The sequence below is a fragment of the Molossus molossus genome, unplaced genomic scaffold (assembly GCF_014108415.1).
Source record: "Molossus molossus isolate mMolMol1 unplaced genomic scaffold, mMolMol1.p scaffold_m16_p_19, whole genome shotgun sequence".
NCBI lineage: Eukaryota > Metazoa > Chordata > Mammalia > Chiroptera > Molossidae > Molossus > Molossus molossus.
The window spans coordinates 20,702,074-20,723,964 of NW_023425354.1; the positions used below are offsets into that span (position 1 = coordinate 20,702,074).

Sequence of the window (21,891 nt, forward strand, 5' to 3'; positions counted from 1 at the left end):
GTTCTCGGGTGAGGATAAAAAAATAAAATAAAATAAAGAGGTACCCCAAAGGATCTCCTGCATTGTCCTTCCTTACCCCTATTGTGTAGTAGCAACCCGATTTCCCCGATGGTCAGGCTCAATCACGCAGCCGGTACTTGGCCTGTTAAGTCAACGCCCAAAGAGGCCAGATGGCAGCTTTAAGTTCCAATTCAAGGCAATCTTTGCTGTGTCTCCTGGTGAAAGCTAAGACCTCTAGGCCAGTAGAGGCTGAAACTGCAGGGGTGAGAAGCAAAACTTTGACTCTTGAACCACTAGGGTGAGTAGGGAGAGAATTACTTTCATTCTTACCCCTTGATTCCTGGACTCCCGCATCCCGGGTAAGGGAGAAAGGTGATGCTGACTAGAGCACCCACCACAGACTGGAGGCCACCGCCCAGCCCTGCAAGGTGTTGCCACCGAGCTGCATTGCAGCCACAACTTCAACAGGCCAGTCGCCCTCCTGTCGAGGCAGTTGCTGCACGATGACGGGGACCATGGTAAGACCAGGACTCCAGGAGCACGGGCCCACCGCTGTGCCTCGCTGGCTGTGAATACGATGGTGGACGAGGCGTTCCGGAAGGCCACAGATGGTAGTTCTGGCAGAAGCGCCGAGGGCAGGGAAGACAAATTGAGCAAGTGTCAGTTGCAGTCAGAACAACTCGCTGCCTTGCCCATAATGAAGTGGTCCAGTGTAATCAACCTAACCAGGTAGCTGGCGGACCCCTTCGAGCAGTGGTGGCACATTAGGGGCTCGGTGTTGTCTCTTCTGCTGGCAGATTGGGCAGCAGCTTCAGGCAGGTCAGGCGTGGTGAGCACACGTCCATGTTGCTGAGCCCATGCGTAACCTCCACCGCTGTCACCAAGGCCACTGTGTACACGAGTCCCCAGGAGCTGCTGGGGAAGGGGGCTGTCTGACGTCTACAGAGTGGATCATCCTATGCACCTGATTCAAATCTTCCTGTACCCTCTGGTGAACATTCAAGTAGAACACAGATCTTCAGACCCTGCTATTCAGAAAGGTCTTTCCTTATACCTCTTCCTCAGACCACTGCTTTTCCAGTCGTGTTCTTTCCCAGTCCATCTACCCAGCCGAACCATGATTCGGTGCAGTCTTTCTTCTGGCCATCTCTCCTGCCAGGCAAATGAATAAACAGGTGCATTGCTTTAAGGTCTGTCCACCGGGAGGAACTGCCTTCGTGACCACTGCTCAGGGCCGTCTCTGAGCGCCTTTAGTGCGGGAGCTGTCCACTGTCAGGTGCTGGCGGGCTGATCATGCGGAACTCCCTGCAAACCGAGCCCAGGCTTTTCTTCCCCACTGATCACAGGGAATTCCTAGGAAGGCACAGGTGTGAGTTGAGAAAATTTACTGTAGCTGGAAGATGGGCCTTGGGCAAGTCTGGGAACTGGTTACAGAATTTTAGGGCAAGAGAAAATTGCCCTACGCAGGAAGGGCTGGCTGCCTCTCGGGGAAAAGGTGAGATCCCTAGCTTCACTGGGAACTGCCCATATGACCCATCCTAATGTTCAAACTTGCATTCCTTCCCAACCAATACCCAACCTTCTAACAAGAGATCCTGTGAGGTTGGGAACTCAATTTGTGTTGTAAATCAAAGCCAGAAGGACTCCCAAGCCTCAGTAACTAGTTATACTCATAGCTAACATTGTTTCCCGCAAAGGATGCCCAGCAGAAGCAGCATGGGCGGAGTCAGGGGATCCAACCCAGGCCTCCCGTGCTCTTCCTTGTCCAAGGGCACACAGGATGCTCTCTCCACAGGTGAACCACAGGGAGAGTGTGCAGTGTCTCTGCCCAAGGAAGCCCGTTTTGTTTCAGGTCCGAAGGGATGGGTCATGGAGACAGAACTTCCTATTAACTCTTTCCCCATGTTCTTTTTATTCTTTTATTTTTTTAATCCTCACCCGAGGACATTTCTTTCGATATTTTGTTCAGATAGAGTGGGAGGAAGAGAGAGAGAGAGAGAAACATCCACGTGAAAGCGACACATCGAGTGGCTGCCACCCGCACGACCAACCAGGGCCGGGGACAAACTGCAACCGAGGCACGTGCCCTTAGCAGGAACCGAACCCGGGTCTCTCAGGACCGCAGACCGACGCTCTAACCGCTGAGCCAAACCGGCCAGGGCGTTTTCCCCATGTTCTATAGGCACAGACTTTGTTTGGTTTTCAGAATCTCAGCCCCACAACTATAGGAGTCATGTTCCTCTCAGGGCAGCATAGACGCTATCAGGTTCCTTATACAGACCTGGAGCCACAAAGGAAAATGTAAAAGTCCTGAACTCATTGCTTTAATTTTATAGAACTGTTGGAATCCTTTGACTAAACAATTATGCTTTTAGGAATTTATTGTAAGAAAATAATAAGTATGTGCATAAAAATATAACTATCAGGGTGAATCACCAGAACCTGTTTATAAGAGCAACAAACTAAAATTTGCTTACAGGAAACAATTGGGCACTTGGTACAGAAATTACGGTACATCCACAAAATGGAATTCTCAGCAGCCATTAAAAAGGTTATAGAAGAACATTTATTGACATGAAAAGGTGTTTATGACATTTTGATGTGTGAATAAAGTAGAGAGTAAAATAATGATTCAATTTTTGCAAAAAAATATATATGTATATATAGCAAAAGAATACTGCCAAGGATGTACACTGGAGCGGGAGCAGTCGTATCCCGGGGAGGGGAGTATATGGGTGTTTAGTCTGTTCACTGTTTGCCTGTATCGCCCCCTACTTTTATAAAACACAAATTATACAATTTGCTTTCATAATAGGAAAAAGTTAATGTAGTTCAATACTTCCATTTTTTTTTTATCCTCGCCCAAGGACATTTTCCCATTTTTGTTCAGGTAGAGTAGGAGGAAGAGAGAGGAAGAGAGAGAGAGAAACATCGATGTGAAAGAGACACATCGAGTGGCAGCCTCCCACACGACCCCAACCGGGGCTGGGGACAAACTGCAACTGAGGTACATGCCCTTAGCGGGAACCAAACCTGGGTCTCTCTGGACCACAGGCCTACGCTCTAACCGCTGAGCCAAACCGGCCAGGGCACTTCCATTTTGATTCAAATAAATCTATAAAAAAAAAAAAAAAAAAAAATCAGGTTTCTTTTCAGAAGCAGAAATGACTTCCAAGTTGCCACAGAGGCAGTGAGCTCATTCTCTGCAGAAGCTGGCGGGAACCTTCACAATCACAGTCCAAGTTAGATTCGAGGGGACGGTGGAGTTCCCCACAGCTTCGGGGTGCTCACTTCAGTTCCCTACCCCAAGGCCAAGCAGCTCACCACAGACCATCCTATTCTTGCTGAGTCACCAGCTTCATCATCTTCAGAGCTATGTCCCCTTGGTCGGAAGGAACCTAGAATCAAAGCAGTACCCGAGTTAGTGCTCCGGCTTCTGTTCCTGGGGCCGTGTTCGGGGGTGACATTCTGAGACCTGGCTCCCAGGAAGAGCACCTGCTCTGTGACAGCAACCCAGGAGGACAGCTGCACCTGGGCGCACCCCTTAAAGAGAGAGTCATTTCTGTGCGATGACCACTGTGCCCGACAAGCTCTCCTGGGCCTCAACCCTGTGTGGTGGCCGGGGCCTGGAAGCCTGCATTTAGGGAAGAACTTCCTCCATTTGGGCTGATCTATTGATTTGTTCAGAAGGGCTGCGCTTATGGTATTAGGACCCAGCACGTTCGAGGAAGGACCGTTTCGAACATGTTACAGGATTCTCTGTGTAGGAAACGCCCCGGACTGGGAATGGAGTCGAAAAACGGCCCAAGAGGGAAGCTAATAGCAAAAATGATACAAACAAGCAAATAAGACCCTTTGTGTGAGTGGCATCCCCATTTTTATATTGTATTCAACTTTGTTTTGTTTCTACCTTAGAGTTTTTGAATAACTCCTGTAGAAGAAATCTCCTTCCCACACACCATCCAAAGGGGGAGGGGCAGAGGCCTCGGTTTCACCTCTACAAAGACTAGGGTAGAGTCAACAGCTCCAAGCTCTGCAGTCCCGTGGCTCCACCTTCTCTGTGGCCCATCGCTGTCCCAGAGCCTCCTGCCACACGGGGCCACAGGCATGGTGGGGTTTACTAAAATGACAATCAACTAAAGGGGAAATGGTTGGGGGATGATTTAAAAACAGTCTCTAAGAGCTATTTTAAGGCTGCCCCCAACTGATCTCTTGTTATTTCTGTGACACAGAAAGAGGAAATGGGCTTGAACTCTAGCTCCCAGCAAGCCTGTGGTTAGCTCCTCCCTCTGTCCCCCCACCTGCCTCTACAGGGACCCCTCTCTTTTTTTTAAATCCTTTCACTGCTACTTATTATTTTAAAAATATATTTCTTATTGATTTTTTTAGAGAGAGAGGAAGGGAGAGATAGAAACATTGATGTGAGAGATACATTGATCGGCTGCCTCCTGCACACGCCCTCCTGGGGATCGGGCCTGCAACCCGGGCATGTGCTCTGACCGGGACTTGAACCTGGACCTCTCAGTCCACTGAGCCACACGCGTCAGGCAGGGACCCTCTTAATAGCGTTGTGCTGTAAGACACAATGTGTGTTCAACACTGAAGGTACTGATACTCAGGGCCATTAACAAAATGCCCTCTCAACCGGTCCTGCTGCCTTGTTAATTCTCCCTCCGGTTTCTTCCTCTCCCTCCTTCCTCACCCTCACTCCTTTGCTCCAACCTTTCCATGCTGGCTTCAGAGCCTGCCATTCACTAGACATGCTTGCCAGTTACTGACGACATCGTGCACCCAAACCATTCCGCACACTGCAGTCCTTTATCCGAGTTCCTGGCGGCATTAGACATCCCTGGTCTCCCTACTTTTCTGGCTGCTTCTTTCTCAAGTCTCATGGGTGGGTCCTTCTCCTGCCTCCTGTCTCGAGTACTGGTGTACCCAGGGCCCTGCCCGCATGCCTTTTCCATATTCAACTCCCAAATCTCTGTCTCTAAGGACAGACATTGGACTCCAGATTCACATGCCAAGTTTACATATTCAGTTGCCTTATGGACATCCAACCTGGCTGTTCTGCAGGCAGTTGCCAAGCCCTGCCCGTTTGCCCTTAAATTCTTTCCATTCTCTCCTCTGGATTTCCACAAAAGCCTCATAGATTGGCACTCTACCCGTCTTGTCCCGTGCCCTCTACTGCTGGATATTTTCTAGACAAACCTAGTAATTTCACGCCTTTGCTCAAAAGCCCCTAAGGCATCCCACTGCTTCAGGAAAGGTCTGAGGTCCTCGCCACGGTGTGCAGTCTCCCTCCCTATTCCAGTGTCCCTCTCAGCTAGTCCCTGGGGGAAACCACAACCCTGGGAGGAAGACAGACCCTGTGCTTACAGGGCCGGATCGGAGCTCAGCCTCCTGGGGTTGCTCCCTCTGGCTCCCTGGCGGGGGTGTGGTGCGCGTGTGTGCAGTGTGCAGTGGATCAGCCCTCCACCACCTCCTCCCACCCACAACCTGAGGGGAGGGGGTGGGCCCGCTTTGCCAGGGCAGGAGTGTGACAGCTTCCAGGCCCATCTCTGTGGGCAGCCTCTTCCAAACTGAGCCCTTGGAGCCCTGGAGCCGAGGCTGCTCCTCGACGCCCCCTATCGTGTACCACCCGCCGGCGCCTCAGCTGGACCCAGCACCGAGCTTGGTATTCACTCCCTGAAAACGTCAAGGAAGGACAGCTTCTCCCTCCTTCCCCTCAGCCAATCTGTTCCTTCAGGACAAACTGTTAAGAGGAAAGTCACATTATATTCACTTATACTAAAGAGTCAAGGACGGAGAGCCCAGCTAACTCTCTCGGCAGGATTTACTCTCTTAGACAAGAATTTCTAGGCTCAACAGAAAGAAGTGCTGATGGCAGATTCTATTCGAGACCTCGCCACGCTCCCAAGCCCAGCAGTGCGACCAGCCCGGCAGTGCCCCAGGCCCCCCCGGACGACGGAAAGTCTGCAGCCAGAGCAGCCTCTCTCACCATGTGTCCAGCTCTGAGAATCCAGAAGAAAGCCAGGTTCTCGTGGCTCTTGACGAAAGCAGATGTTTCCGAAGACGTAGGGTCACTGTACAGGGGCTTCCACTTCAGCTGATTGAACTTGGGCAGTTCTGCCCACTTCAGTTTCCGCACCCAGGCCTCCTGACCTGGCGAGAGGGACAAAGAAAGGCCTGGCTGGCATTCACTGCTGCTGGGAATGTAAACTGGCACAGCCACTATGGAAACCGTGTGGAGGTTCCTCCAAAAATTAAGACTAGAGCTGTCCTATGACTCAGCAATCCTTCTTCTGGGTATTGACCCCAAAAATTTGAAAACATTTATTCATAAAGCTATATGCACCCCTATGTTCATTGCAGCATTATTCACAGTGGCCAAGATATGGAAACAACGAAAGTGTCTTTTGGTAGAAGACTGAATGGATAAAGAAGATGGGATACATATACAAGGAATACTACTCAGCCATAAGAAAACATGAAATACTGCCATCTGTGACAATATGGATGAATCTTGAGAATATCACGCTAAGCGAAATAAGTCAGATGGAGAAAGTCAAGAACCGTATTTCACTTGTATGTGGGATATAAAACTAAAAGCAACAAGCAAACAAAAACTCATAGACACAGACAACAGTATGGTGCTTACCAGAGGGAAAGGGGGTGGGGAGGTAGGAGAGGGTAAAGGGGGATAAATCGTGATGGAAGGAGAGTTGACTTTGGGTGGGGAAGACACAATGCAATATACCGATGATGTAGTATAGAACTGTGCACCTGACACCTATATAATTTTATTAACCAATGTCACCCCAATACATGTATTAAAAAATTTTTTTTTCTTTAAAAAGGGAAAAAAAACCTCATCCTTGTACAAATGCAAATTCTGACCCAGTAGGTCTGGGTGGGGCCTGAGAGCCTGCACTTTTAGCAAGCACCCATGACACCCAGGCCGAGGAGCGAAGGCTACGCTGTGAAGGCCGACCAGTGCCTGCCTCTCTCTCTCCTGCTGTACGCCCTGCAGGAAGGCAGGCGGGGACCTCTGAGGGTGAGTCTCCGGGTGAGGAGATGGAAACGTGGAAGAAAAGCAGAACCTTTTCATGTTGTCCTTAGTGTCCTGGGCTTACGAGTCACGGAAATACTCAGTCCTGCTGACGGTGAGAAACATCACAGCCACCAGACCGCGGGCCTTCGTGGCTGCTGGTTCTGAGCACCTGCCTCTGTGCTTCTACCTGGCCCTGCCGAACCCAGACGTGAGCACGGGCGACAGCCAGTGTGACAGGGGCTCTGCAAAGACCACTTCCCCGGGGCCTCAGGTTTAGAGTCATTACGATTTCGTCTTACAAGGTTTCCCCTCATTTAAATAGTCCATCTGTCCGGTGGTCAGGAAAATGTTGTTTTTCATTTTTGTGGTTGGGATGGGTATTGTTCTTTTCTTGAATTATACTTAAGGGCTCAAAAGCTGGATGGACTACACTTCTCTGGGGTGTCACAGCCTCAGGCTCCACCCTCTTCTAAGAGTCAAGGTCAGGGGTGGATGGATATAAGAGGAAATGACCTTCGTAGCATTTCAATGTCACCAGCCCCAGCACTGACGTGTCTGAGGCCAGTTCCCTTCCAGCTCAACCCAAGACCCTGCCGCGCAGAGGGGTCCCTACCCATGGTGTCCACGATGAGGTCGAGCTGCCCGTTGTACACGGTCACGTTGACCCCGGCTTCCAGCAGCTCATCCACAATGCTGATGGCTGGCTTCATGAAGTCCCCCTCCATGTTCAGGAAGACGTCGTTAGCCTGGCCTGTACGTGAGGGAGGAGAAAGAGCAGCCGCTTGGACTCTGCCAGAACGTGACTCACCTTTCAGCCCCGAGCATCTGGGCTCTGGCACCCAAACCTCAGTGCTATGCAGCACCCAAAGACGGGACACACAGGGACCAGCCGGTCTAGAGGTCTGTGCCCTGAGCCGGGTGTGCAAAAGGTAAACAGAGCCACGTGCGTGCCCTATTCATCCCAGTGCGGTGATGACAGCAATGGCCTTTCCCACGAGGGACTGAAACTAGAAGAGGCCGATGCCCAAGGAAACAGACAGGCTCCTAGTGCTCATTAGGCTGGTCCTCTCGGGAACAACCTGACTCTGGGCCGAAGTCAGTCTCCCTCCTTTCCTGAGTAACAAGGGCCACGTTTTAAGTTCTGAACAAGCGGGGCTGCCCTAGTGATAAACCAGCTCAGACTGGGACCGATTCAGAGCTTGCCCTCAGCAAAGCCCTGCGGAGGACTAGCCCAGGCGAGAGGAGACGGTCAGTACAGTGCTCCTGCTGGGCCCCCGACCGCCACCACCATCGTCATGATACTGAAAACCAGTAACAATCGCGGCTACATTGATTTTTGTTTGCCAGTCACTGTGCTGGGTACTTACTCTATAAGCAACATATCATTTCATCGCTAAGAGGAATGTAAGGTGAGGTCTCTTAACCTGTACAATGGCTAAGGAAAATGAGGCTCACAGGGGCTGAAAAACACACATCCATGTTCAAACAGCTAGTCGGGCAAGCTGGGATGTAAACGCAGGCCTGGCTGACTCCAAAATACATCGGCTTAACCACACACCGGACGTCAAGATACGGGGGGCACTGACCAGGGACACTCTTGTCCTTTCCAAACCATACACAGACACATCTGGACCCAAAGAGAGTTTTCTATTAGTCACCATCTGAAGAAAAGTAGTCACCTGGCCCGTCCAGCCACACTGGGCAGGGCGGAGGGTCCCTATCACCACTTAAGGATAAAATGGGGGCATTGGGCTGAAGACATGAGCTCACAGGAGCTTGAGCTGGACCTGGCATCCTGTGATTGGTCACATCTTCTCGGCCCATGACAGCTCCCACACAGCTCCCATCCCTTCTAGCACTGATACCACATTCTTTTTATCTGACCGAATTTACCTTTTTCTTTATTTCTAGCAAACCCTAAGGGGTGAGGGGGAAATGAAGACACCAGGTCTAGGATGAGTCTTTTGCTGACTGCAGGCGGGGAGGATGGCCTGTGTCCCCCAGGGAAGTCAAGCCCAGAGCCGAGTTTTAGCCTCCAGCAGCTGTCAAGGGACCACCCTAGAAAAACCTCCAGACCATAGCCTTGGGGCATCTCAGAACCAGACACCTTCCCCAGCTCGTGGTGTTTCCTCTTTACAAAAGTAAAGAGGAGTGTGATGCTCCCCGGCACCTACACCTGGCTTCAACAATTATCGACGCATAACCAACCACTTCATTTCTCTCCCAACCAGCAGACTTTGAACCAAATCTGGCATGTTATGTACTGTCTCCATTTTTTTTGCTCCTCTACAAAGTGTGGGTAACAATACTGTTCTACCTGCAACGTGCTGTCACCACCAGCAAAACCCACTCTACAAGGCCTTTGAATCTGCACCTTCCTTCGCCTCCCCCCGAAACGCTGCGGGTGGCGCTAAATGAGCTCACATACATTACCTCCCCAGGAGCAATCCTGAGGGATGATTCCGAGCTTCTTTCTGATGGGCCCGTTCATGAGCTGACTTAACTTGTCCCGATTCAGGTGTCTCACATGGCGCTGGTAGAGACGGACTAGAACAAATTGGTACACGGTGAGTCAAAGGAGTGGAAAGAGACAGAGAGGACTTTCCCAAGCTGCTGGGGATGCTGTGTGTAAGAAGGGGGCTTTCAGCTGGAAGAGGAGAAGCATCACCTCGATTCGCTGCAGAGGGAGGAAGAAAGTCAGAAACATGTTGAAAGTGGAGAGGATTTATTAGTGTCGAGGGCTGCATTTTAAGGACTTCGGGGCCACGGAGAGTACCCAGCACGGCCAGAAGAAATCAGCTGAGCAGTGGAATCTAGATGCCTGCAGCCTTGCTCTGCCTCTTACAGAGAGGATGCCAGCACGTGGCACCCAGTGATGCCGAGCAGCTGAAAGACAGCTCGACCCCGCCTGCAGGAGGGCTGACGTAACCCGGCGTGCACTCGCTGGTTTCCAAACTTCAAACACACTGTGCTACGTGAAAGAAGCCAGATGTTCAAAAGACTCCCTATTGCATGCCAGATAGGGAGATGTCCTGAAAAGGCAAGTCTGGACGGACAGGGCAGAGGAGTGGCTGGCTGCCCGGTGCCGAATCAACTGCAAACAGTCGTGGGGCCTTTCTGGGAAACATTCTAGAACTGAACCGTGGTGATGATTGCACAACTCTGTGAATGCACTACAAACCACTGAAGACACGCTTCAAACGGGTGCATTTTATGCCATGTAAATTATACACCAATAAAGCTGTTTAGTCCAGCGACAGATGGTCACAGGACTTACTGGGGTGACCACTTTCTAAGGTAGACAAATGATGAGTCTCTTGTTGTACACCTGGAACTAATATAATAATGTATGTCAACTACAATTTAAAAATCAATGAATAAAATAAAGCTTTGAAAAGAGGTTGGTTTCATCTCACACAGAGGACGAGACAGGGTCTAGGAGCTTCGAGGTTCACTCACCGAGGTGGTTCTGGGTGAATTCTAGGCTTGACTTCACTGTAGACGTGGGAGCAGGTTTAGTTAAGATGTTATAGAAGTTCACCCCGTCCGTGTTCTGAAATACAGAAGCATATTTGGCTGTTTGTTGTCTTTACTTCTCCATTATCAACACAGCAAAACAGAAAGGCAGCCGGCGCTCCGCTGTGTCCCAGGCACTTTCGCCTCGTCGTGTGCTCGGACCAGAAAGAAGTGCGGCTGAGCGGGGGTGAGGGGCAGCGCGCGGCTGGAGCTCAGATGCCGCAGGAGAAAACCATGGGCCCGTGTGTTAATCTGTGGGGAGAACGAGCTGCAGAGGGCCCCACCCACTCGAGTCCTCAGCCCCTGCATTCTTCCCTCTGGCTCGCTGGGGTCAGAATGCTGCTTGACCTCTGCGAGATACATTGTTCTCATAGAACCCACACATTCAGTCACCGGCCAAGCACGTCTTCCAGGCCTGGGGGGTTTTCTGACCCTCTCACAGCTCATACATGTGAGATGATCATTTAGCATGATTTTTGGAGAGTCTCAGGATAGGCCCCAATCTGCACACCACCAACCAGGGGCCCTTCGTCCCTGGGAAAAACCACTGGGCTGGCCCCCGAGCATGTACCCTGTTACCTGTTCAACGACCGCTTCTGCTTCTTCCCACAGCTGGGTGGCCTCTTTGTAGAGCCCCTTATTTACGGCATCCAGCACTTGCTCTGCCACCTGAGACACCTCTTCCAGACCTTGGTCATCGAGAAGGGACTGGAATGCAAATCAAGAACACAAAGGCCCGCTGTGCTTAGAAACACAAGTCTGGCTTTGCTCCAGCTAGGGATGGATCATAGAAAGAGTGGGAAGGAGAAAGGGAGTTTACATACGAAAGCATCTGTTACAAGTCACTTATTTATTATGGAAGAAATACGGCGAAATGTTAACTGAGCCTAGATGGTGGGTATGTGGGTGCTCACTGTGATCTTTCAACTTGTCTGCCTATTTGAACGTTTTTATAACAAAGAGTTGGGGAGATTTAAACAATAGTGTTTCTTGTATCTGGAGAAATGGGATAACTGTGCTGATGTTTCTTTAAATGTGTCCCTGAGGCCAGCTGCTACCTAGGGTCTCCAATTTGATAGGAACCAAAAGTCCCCAAGGACACAGGCACACTCAGCTAGCTTGAGGCCTTTCGGAGGACAGAGCCAGAGGAGGTCGGCTGGGCTGCTGACTACGGAGGGTGCAGAGATGAGGCCCCCCTACTTACCATGCTGTACAGGTAAGGTCCCCAGGAGAGCACCGAATCTAAAGGAAACCACATATGTACAAAGTAAGTCTGTCATGGCTGCATCTTCCAAAAGAACACTGAACTAGCCTGCCCCCAAAGCAGAAAGAGCCAGACGAAACCAGCGGCTTTACATCCACGGGCTCCCTCCCTCGCCAGGGCCCACGCGGGAAAGGAGCTGATGTCTCGTGACTGGGAGGTGGGGCGAGGGTGTGGGGCCTGTGCTGACTCAGGGCCCCTGGCACTGGCCCCGGAGTCACTGGCAGCGAGGCCCCACAGGCAGCAGAGGCCCCTCTGCAGACGTCCAGGCCGCTGACAGCTGAAGCTACTGCCCTGCCCTCCCGTCTCTGCTCTGCTTCCTGCTTGCTCCTCCCGTCTGGGGACACTAGCCTCTGCCAAGATGCTACTTAAGGAAGACGACTAACGATTTCACAATTCAAGTGTCTGTGGCTATACCGTCAATCAATTCATCTCTACTCCACAAATATACTGAGAATCGACAAAGGGCCTGACGCCAGTAAGGAGCTTCACAGGATATAAGTATGAGCAAGACGATGCCCGCCCTCAAGGAGGATGGTGGGTTTGGCTTAGACAGGTCATTACTTCTCCCTCAGAAGGGGAGCACTTCTGGGGTGGAGGGATGCTGGGTTAGGCTAGCGAGTGCCACTGAGAGACACTCCGGCCAACAAAGTATCGAGGATCACCAGCTTTTTGTTAATCCGAGGACATTTTTTTCATTAATTCTTAGATAAGAGTGGAAGGGAGGGAGGAGGAGAGAGACAGAGAGAAACATGGAGATGAGAGTGAGATATCGATCGGCCGCTTCCTGCACGCACCCCCACTGGGGATGGAGCCCACAGTCCAGGCGTGTGCCCTGACCAGAAATTGACCTGGACCTCTCAGTCCGTGGGACGACGTGAGCCACACCGGCCGGGCTGGACTGGAATTCCTGAGTACGCCCTGAGAAATGCCGGCCTACCAGGCCTTCCTGAACCTACCCGCCCACTTAGCTCTCCAGTTAACCTTTAAGCTGTGCCTTACTTTCTTGAAACACAAAATTGTCTGCGGTTCTCCAATGCATCCCACTCCCTGCTTAATCTAGACTAGGAATCGACAAACTTTTCCTCTAAAGGCACCAATGGTCAATATTCGCGGCTTTGCAGGTCTCTGTCGCAACTACTCAACTTTACTGTTGCAGCCTCCAAACAATATGTAAATAAATAGGCGTGACTGTCCCAATAAAACACTTATCAAAGCAGCGAGGCAAGGCAGACTTGACTTGTAGGTCATAGTTTGCTGACCTCTGATGTAGACCTGAGATGTTCTAGAGAATTTTCTGCAGTGATGGGAATGTTCTATATCTGGGTGGCCCAAAACAAGTCAACAGCCACAGGTGACTCCTGGGCATGTGAAATGTGCATAGTGCAACTGAGAGATTGAAAATTTTATTGTGTTTTAATTTAAATTTAAAATGGGCACAAATAGTTCTATGACTACCATATCGAGTTGTGCAGATGTTCAATAGAGGACATGGAACACGTCTACATCTTTCCTGGCACCTAACACAATACCTACTACCCAGCAAGCAATGAATAATCGTTCATGAAGTTAACAGTTCTTCTCCCTCAGAAGGGGAGCACTTCTGGGGTGGAGGGGTGGTACTTAAAGCGGACCTGGAAGGAGGAGTAAGACCTGGGCAGGAAGATTCCTAAAGGGAGGTGGGTCATGGCAAGGTGGAAAAGACTTTGGACAAAATGGACAGCACCTCCAAGCCACGAGGTTAAACTTACTGGTCTTCTGGAGGCCGTGTAGGGTAATGGTTAAGTGCATGGATTCAGTGGCTGCTGCCTGGATTTGGGTCCTGGCTTTAGCTCTGTGACTCTAGAAAATTGCTTAACCTCTCTGAGTTACACCATTTCCAAACTCGGGATAATAACAGCATCCATCCCATGGACGTGTTGTAAGGATTAAATTAACACATGCGAAGTGCTTAGTGGCGTTGTGAAACTCTGATGAGACCCCAGGAGGAAGTGTGGGCGCCAGGCTGTAATTCTGAGTGAGGCATCCAGAAAGGCACCTGCTGCTTCCTGATGTCCCAGGAGGACTATCCCAGGAGGACAAACAAGTAGCAGCCCTCCTCTCAGTGATGACTCAGAGTTCTCGGCTATGCCATTATTCCCTGGAGATGCCAAGAATGAGGGCAAGAAACCACCATTGCAAGTAGCATCAGGATATCCTGAATCCATCAGGGACATGGCTCTGTAAACACCAATACTCCCAAGTAATGACCATGTCAACCAAAGGACAGAGTGCAGAGAGTTTAGAGTCCCCTCACGTCCCTTTCGGGCTCATTCCCCTCCCTCCTCCACAGGCAACTCTCTTCTGATTTCTAACTTTATTATTATTATTTTTTTTTAAACTTTTTTTTTAAGGGTTGTTTTATTTATTTATTTATTTATTTATTTTTGGTACGTGCCCCTAGTGGGAACCGAACCTGGGACTCCCTGGTCCGCAAGCTGACGCTCCAACCACTAAACCAAACTGGCCAGGGCTGATTTCTAACTTTATAGTTTGGTTTTGCCTGTGAAAGTCAGCTTTTGTTAGGTTGGAGCAGTAGTTCTCAACCAGGGGTAATTTTGTCGCCAAGGGGACATTTGGCAATGTCTGGAAATATTTGTGGTTGTCATACTGGAGTGGAAATACTAGCATGTAAAGGGCAGAGATGCTGCTAACACCCTACACTGCACAGGACAGCCCCCCACAAGAAAGAATTCTATGACTCAAAATGTCAGTAGGGCCGAGACCTTGAATCCTGTGTTAGAGTGAACCCACTAAGGTGACTGTTCTAGATGTCTGAAGTCACACCCCGGATGTCTGCAACATAAACAACTTTTATCTGTACTCCCAACAAGGATGCTGATGCTTAAGTTATGAAACTGTGCACCTGAGCTGCAGGACCTGATGGTAACCTTGTCTCGTCAACATGAGCAACGGATGGGCAGTTCACCCCAAATGCTCAAGCTCAGAGCAGGGTGGTGGAGGGGGCGAGATGACAAACAGACCTGGGTTTGAATCCTGACCAGGCCATTCATTCTGTGTGTCAGGAGGCAAATTCCATCACCTCCCGGAGCCTTTAGAATGTCTTCAACTGTAACATTTGATTCTTTTGTTATAAGAATCAAATAAGAGAATTCAGGTCAGTCCACAGCAGCCCACGGTAGGTGCCGTGTACATGAGTTCTCATCCTCAAATTTCTTGGATGGCCTCTGGCGCACACACATTCTGTGTCCACTTCTCCAAGGACCCAGAAAATTCCATTGCCTGGTTCTTTGATCTGGATAAAACAGCCCAAAGTCCCAGAGAAGGGTGGGTAAAGGAAGTAAAGAAATGTCTAAAAATTCTTTACTTACCAACAGGAGAGATCCAGGAGTCACCCAAAGCAACCCCAGAAAAGTTGCACTTGATGGTCCCTTGCTGAACGGCCTGAAAGAGGGGGAGACAAGAACATTCTTGCCAAGGACCCAGGGGCCTCCTTCCCTCCCTCACCAGGGAGCCCGGTCTACACACTGCCTTCCCCAGCACAGGAAACTTCTGCCCACCCTTTCCAAGATGCCCCAGGTCTCCAAGGACCTGAGTAAATCTTCCCTGACATCATTTGTAAAACGAGTGGGAACTGTTGAGTTTCTCTCTACTCTCTTTTTTTTTTTTAATTCTCACTTGAGGATATTTTTTCCATTGATTTTTAGAGAGAGCAGACGGGAGGGAGGAAAGAAGGGGAAACAGAGGTAGAGAGAAAAACATCGATATGAGAGAGAAACATCGATTGGTTGCCTCCCACATGCGTGGCTGGGGCTGGGGATTGCACCTGCAGCACAGGTGTGTGCCCTTGACCGGGAATCAAACCTGTGACCTTTCTGTGCTCAGGCCGACACTTTAACCACTGAGCCACACTGGCCAGGGCACTTTCTATTCTTTGCACAAGGTTGTGGGCAGGATGTGTGTGGGGACTGGTGCAGCCCCTATCTTTTTCAGAAAGGACACTGCCACCTTTCTGCCCTGAGGTCTGATTTCTCACCAGGTGCTCAGTGGGCTCCTTGGGTACCATCCTCACTGTCCACACTGCAGTCACTGAAGGACTGGGAGGCCTCCTCAGGAGGTCCTTGGAGGGGGGATGAGGCCGTAGGACTAGGCGCTCATCCTCCTCTGTCCTGCCCCCTTTTTTCATTTAAGAGTAACACAGTAGCAGCAATGGGAAACAAGCTGAGTATCATAGGACAGGCTACATGAATCATGGCCGTTTCCACCATACATGATGCAACTTCAAAAACACTGAGGAGGCTCTTCGTGAACTGATACAAAAACATCTCTACAGCACACTGTTCAATGCAAGAGAGACATACAGAGTAGTGTGTCGTATATACTATCGTTTGGATAAAAACAGGAGAAAACAATACGTGTGACTTAGCTATTACAGGCATGACATATTTCTGGAAAGGTACAGAAGAGACTAGTAATAGGTTGCCTTGGGGTGGGGGGACAGAGGCAGGAGAGAGAATTGTGACAGTATACCTTGTACAGTTTTGGAATTCTGAACTATTCAGAGATTTAAAATAAGAAAACAATGACTGCCCTGGCCGGTTTGGCTCAGCGGTTGGAGCGACGGCCTGCGGACCAGAGAGTTCCAGGTTCGGTTCCCGCTAGGGGCACGTACCAAAAAAATAAAAATAAAAAGCCTATAAAAAAAAAAAAAAAGAAAACAATGACTATCCTGACTTTGAACCCTGCTCATTAAAAAGAAAGAATGATGCATTTTTCTGCCTTTTCCAGAAGGAACGTATTTCAAGTTACCTAACTAGTCCCAGCCAATGGAAGTGACCAGCACAACAGGAGAAACACATCGCTTTGAAACTCCTAAGGAAATGACTGACTTAGGTGAGAATTCAAAATCGCAGCTAAAGTCCTCTGGCGAAAGATGGATTAAGAACTGGACATCCATCGAGTGTGAAAATGACACCAGTCAGGTAACATTCTGTCCAGGGACAGGTGTAGTTCAGTGGACGGATCAGACTAGACATAGACATTTTGTGCCTTCTGATTTGAAGCAAAATGATGTGCACAACATCACCGATGTCAGAGGCTGGCAATTTTTTTCTACAGAGGGCCAGAGAATAAATATTTCAGGGTTTGTAGACCAAATGGTCTATGTTGCAATTATTCAACTCCGCCATTGTACTGCTTAAGCAGCTCCAGGCAATATGTACATAAATGAGATTTCTAATAAAACTTTATTTGTGGTCCTGGTCAGGTTTGCTCAGTGGTTAGACCATCGGCCTGCAGTCCAGAGAGACTCGGGTTCGGTTCCCGCTATGGGCACGTACCTTGGTTGCGGTTTGTCCCCGGCCCTGGTTGGGTCGTGCGTGTGGGAGGCAGCCACTTGATGTGTCCCTTTCACGTCAATGTTTCTCTCTCTTTCTCTCTCTCTTCCTCTCCCTCCCTCCTTCTATCTGAACAAAAAATGGAGAAATGGCCTCAGGTGAGGATAAAAAACAAAAAAACTTTATTTGTGGACATCAAAATTGAGTTTTATATAAATTTCATGTGTCATGATTAAGCCTCCACCACCACTATTCTTAGCTCATGAGCCGTGATCAAACAGGTCATGGGCTGGATTTGATCTACGGTTGGTTTCCTGAAACCTGACCTATTCTGATATATTCTATCCAAAACTTTTACCTTGAATGCATAAGGCCTTTAGGTATAACTTCTGGTTTTGTAGGAAACACAGTGAAGAGAGGAATAAACTAAACAACACTATGAAGATGTTTCCTGACAAATCCATAAAATGGGACATTTTCAGAAGTAGATTTCAAGTAGAGTTCAGAAATAGATTTCAAGGCTGCCCACTAAGGTGTTAATAGTGGAAAACTCCATCTGGCGAGAGGGTGAAATTTTAATTGCTGTGTTTTCTAATTTTCCATTATACACATGTACTACTTTTTTTTTTTTTTTTTTTTTAATCCTCACCCAAGGACATTTTTCCATTTTTTGTTCAGGTAGAGTGGGAGGGAGAGAGAGGAACAGAGAGAGAGAGAAACATCAATGCGAAAGGAACACATCGAGTGGCTGCCACCCGCACGACCAATCAGGGCCGGGGACAAACTGCAACCGAGGTATGTGCCCTTAGTGGGAACCGAACCCGGGTCTCTCCAGACCACAGGCCGACGCTCTAACCGCTGAGCCAAACCGGCCAGGGCACACATATACTACTTTTAATTAAAGGTTTTTGTTTTTGTTTTTTTGTTAATCCTTACCCAAGGATATTTTTTCCACTGATTTTTAGAGAGTGGAAGGGAGGTGGGGAAAGGAGAGAGAGAGAACTATTGATGTGAGAGAGACACATTGATTGGTTACCTTCTGCACATGCCCTGACAGGGACCAGGGTTCAATCCTACAACCCAGGTAAGAACCCTTGAACAGGAATTGAACTCTTGACCTTTTGGTATGAGGGTCAAAGCTCCAACCACTGAGCAACACCAGCCAGGGTAAAGGGCACATACATTTTAAAAGTTAACAGATACTGCCTGGCCAGTGTGGCTCAGTGGTTGAGCGCGGACTCATGCACCAAGAGGTTTGACAGTTCAATTCCCAGTCAGGGCACATGCCCAGGTTGTGGGCCCAATCCCCAGTGGGGGGCATGCAGGAGGCAGCCAATCGATGTTCTCCCTCATCGATGTTTCTGTCGCTCTCCCTCTCCCTTCCTCTCTCTCTAAAATCAATAAAGAAAAAAAAATTAAAAGCTAACAGATACTGCCAAATTGCCCCTTTAAAATGATTTACCAATTTTTGTACCCACCAAAAGTGCATGAGAGCACTTATTTTCCTAACTTCTTACCAATCTTTCAATTATTTTCAAATCTCATAGATTTGGCTTACTAATAAAATTTGAGCATTTTTTCATATGTCTGTCCACAGGCTATTTGCATTTCTTCTATAAATTGCTTGTCCATATTTTTTTTGTGCCAATATTCTAGTAGAATACTGTCCTTTCTAAATGGATTTATTGATATGAATAATTTTTCTCTGACAATTGTTTATGGAACTCTACGAAGGTTTAAATTTGTATGTGCTCTAAATATGTCAAACTTATCCTTTTTGGCTTGTGTGTGTTTCATCTTATAAAGAACATAACACTTTTCTCCAATATTTTTACGTTCTCTTTAGATTTTTAATGTATCTAGAATTGATGTTTTACACAAGGCAAGAATTCAACTTTACTATTTTCCAAAGTGATAGCCATTTTTGAAAATTCTATCTGTTCCCCAACGATGTGAAATGCCATCTTATTTATATATGATCATTAGGAAGTATATATATATATGCATTATATGCACACACAGTATGTATACCGATATAAACACATAAGTAGATGTTAAATCTGTTTCTAGATTCTTTATCCTGTTGCACTGAACCTGTCTGTCTGTTGCTATGTCTGTGCTACACTGTTTCACTCATGGTAGCTTTACAGCTTGTTTGATACTGGGGAGGGCAGCCTTCATTGTGCTTTCAAAATGGTTATTGTTACAGACTTGCTCCTACTCTGTATGTACAGGGTCCTATTCAAACTATCTTCAGTATCAGGTGAGCATAAAAAGTAGCAAGATCAGTTTCTGTCTCAAACCCAAACAACAGAGTGATCTCCCGCGTTACCTTGTGAAGTTCTAGAGCGATGCCAGCAGCCATTTTTCCTCCGTAGGACTCCGAGAAAATGTAGAATGGAATCGTCTAGCAAGAAAAGGAATTGACAAAGAACTACACATGCTGAATTAATAGCACGAATTTCAAATTTCTACTGCATGCCATGGCCAGACAATCCGCTTTCTGCTGTCTTTCTCCCGCCCCATATCGGATTATTATGTCTGATTAGAATACCGGTTCCTGGCTCATTCCTTCATGCTAAAAACCACCTTGAGTGAGGATAGAAGCAAAAGCCCACAACCCAATCTGGGGTGTAAGAAGGTTTCTCTGAGCCCAGCCAGTGTGGCTCAGTGGCTGAGCGTCGACCCATGCACCAAGAGGTCGCAGGTTCTATTCCCGGTCAGGGCACATGCCCAGGTTGTGGGCCAAATGCCCAGGGGAGGTATGCAGGAGGCGGCCAATCGATGTTCTCTCTCATTGATGTTTCTATCTCTCTCTCCCTCTCCCTTCCTCTCTCTCTAAAGATAAATATATATAAAAAAGCAGGTTTCTCTGAAATCACTGGGCACTGCAGTCTCGGGGAAGTTCATTCTGGTGACCCAGTGCTATCACTGTTACCCCTTTGCTTAGCTGTCCCTGAGCTTCACTTACCTGGAACTCTTGGCGGCAACTGAAGAAGGACTCCAGGAGAACCAGCATGTCCGATGCCACTGTGGCAAGGTCTCTGGCATATATGGCGCTCTTGTTCACATAACTGAACCCAGTGCCCACAGGGTTGTCCACAAACAGGAGACTGGCAGACTGGAGCTACATGCCACGGAGGAAAATCAAATATTACAGTCAGGCAGTCAGTCACCAATTATCTTTTGATCATCTTGTATGAGCTCAACAAGAACCGCACATATAAGAATATCAGTGTGCTTAGGATCCTGTTGCTAAAAAGGATTTTTAAAAATACGGGAAAGGCCCAGCCGGTGTGGCTCAGTGGACTGAGTGGCGTCCCACGGACTGAGAGGTCCCGGTTCGATTCCGTCAGGGCACATGCCTGGGTTTCAAGCTCAATCCCCTGTAGGGGGCGTGCAGGAGGCAGCCAATCAATGTTTCTCTCTCATCAATGCTTCTAGCTCTCTCTCTAAAAAAAAAAAAAATCAATAAAAACATATTAAAAAATAAAATAAAAAGTAAGGGACAGGAATATAGATTACTTTGACAAAGAAAAGGAAAAGCAAGAAGGAAAGAGAAAAGCTTAACATATACTTGGGGACCAGAGCACCTAAGGTGTCACTTTTGACACAAAACACGTCCTAAATGCCATACATCAGTACAGGTGGAAGTGTGCACAACCTGGGCACGTGCCCTGACCGGGAAACTGCAGTGGTGTGAGCAATAGCTCACAGTGTATCCGAGGTGTGAACACCACACTTCAGTTTTCTTCGGGACAAAGCCAATTTCCACATTGGCCTGGCGGCCCTGTACACTACGAGCACAGAACTTATTCTAATACCTTCTCCAAAGAGGCTTAGAGTTATAGAATTTTACATCTGGAAGGATCGTTGGTGACGATACAGTCCAGCCATGTCCTTTACTGATCAGGAAATGAAAGGGCCCAGGACTTGTCCACAGTCACACACTTGGACGGTTAATGGCAGCGTCAGGACTGAGACCCAGGTCTCCTCACTCCTCACCCAGGCTCTCTGCCCCAGTCATGTCACCCTGTTGGTTGGGGACAAGCCAGGGAGACACTCTGCTACTGCAAGTGGAAGTGAGTACAGGATGTTCCAGGTGGAGGGAACAGCATGTGCGAAGACCCTAAGGCAAGAGTAAGTACAAGGAAGACCAGTGTGGAGACAAGAGAATCAAAGGACTCAGAGGGGACATTCGGAAGAGGTGATCCTGCATTGAGTCTTAAAGAGTAGTAGATGTGAATATGGTGGGCGAGGGTGTGAACGGTGGCCACAGGCTGGAGGCCAAGCCAGGAAACTGCCCATGCAGAGGCCTGAGGTGCAGCACTGTGGACAGATGCTGGGAGATGTGGCTGGAGGTAAGCAGAAGCCAGCTTATGTCCAGAAACCTGGATTCGAGCTTTGGAGTAAGTGAAAGATGTTAAACTAAGTAATTACTTCTATTTATTTATTTTTTATTTATTTTTTTTGGTACGTGCCCCTAGCGGGAACCCAGGAGTCTCTGGTCCGCAGGCCAGCGCTCCAACCGCTGAGCCAAACTGGCCAGGGCTAAACTGAATAATTATTTGCATTGGAGAGTTTCACTCAGGCAGCATGTGGAAAGTGAATGGAGGCAGGGCACTTTGAAAGCAGCCACTACCAGGGATGGATGAAGAATATTAGCAACAGGCAAAGGAAACAAAGAAAAAAAATAAACAAATGGGACTACATCAAACAAAAAAGTT

General features: G+C 48.5%; 1 protein-coding gene across 1 annotated transcript in view; it reads right to left on the reverse strand.

Annotated features, from left to right (window-relative positions):
* Nucleotides 1-3,129: 3,129 nt before the first annotated feature.
* Nucleotides 3,130-21,891, reverse strand: part of SCPEP1 (serine carboxypeptidase 1) — a 28,524-nt gene continuing 9,762 nt past the window's right edge. The window contains exons 4-13 of the mRNA XM_036269518.1: nt 20,136-20,291; nt 19,497-19,571; nt 15,200-15,272; nt 11,772-11,809; nt 11,147-11,275; nt 10,511-10,604; nt 9,485-9,598; nt 7,665-7,802; nt 5,999-6,162; nt 3,130-3,398 (exon numbers count right to left, since the gene is read on the reverse strand). Of these exons, the coding sequence (XP_036125411.1) occupies nt 3,336-3,398; nt 5,999-6,162; nt 7,665-7,802; nt 9,485-9,598; nt 10,511-10,604; nt 11,147-11,275; nt 11,772-11,809; nt 15,200-15,272; nt 19,497-19,571; nt 20,136-20,291 (1,044 nt within the window). The 3' untranslated portion in view covers nt 3,130-3,335. The remainder of the gene's footprint in view (nt 3,399-5,998; nt 6,163-7,664; nt 7,803-9,484; nt 9,599-10,510; nt 10,605-11,146; nt 11,276-11,771; nt 11,810-15,199; nt 15,273-19,496; nt 19,572-20,135; nt 20,292-21,891) is intronic.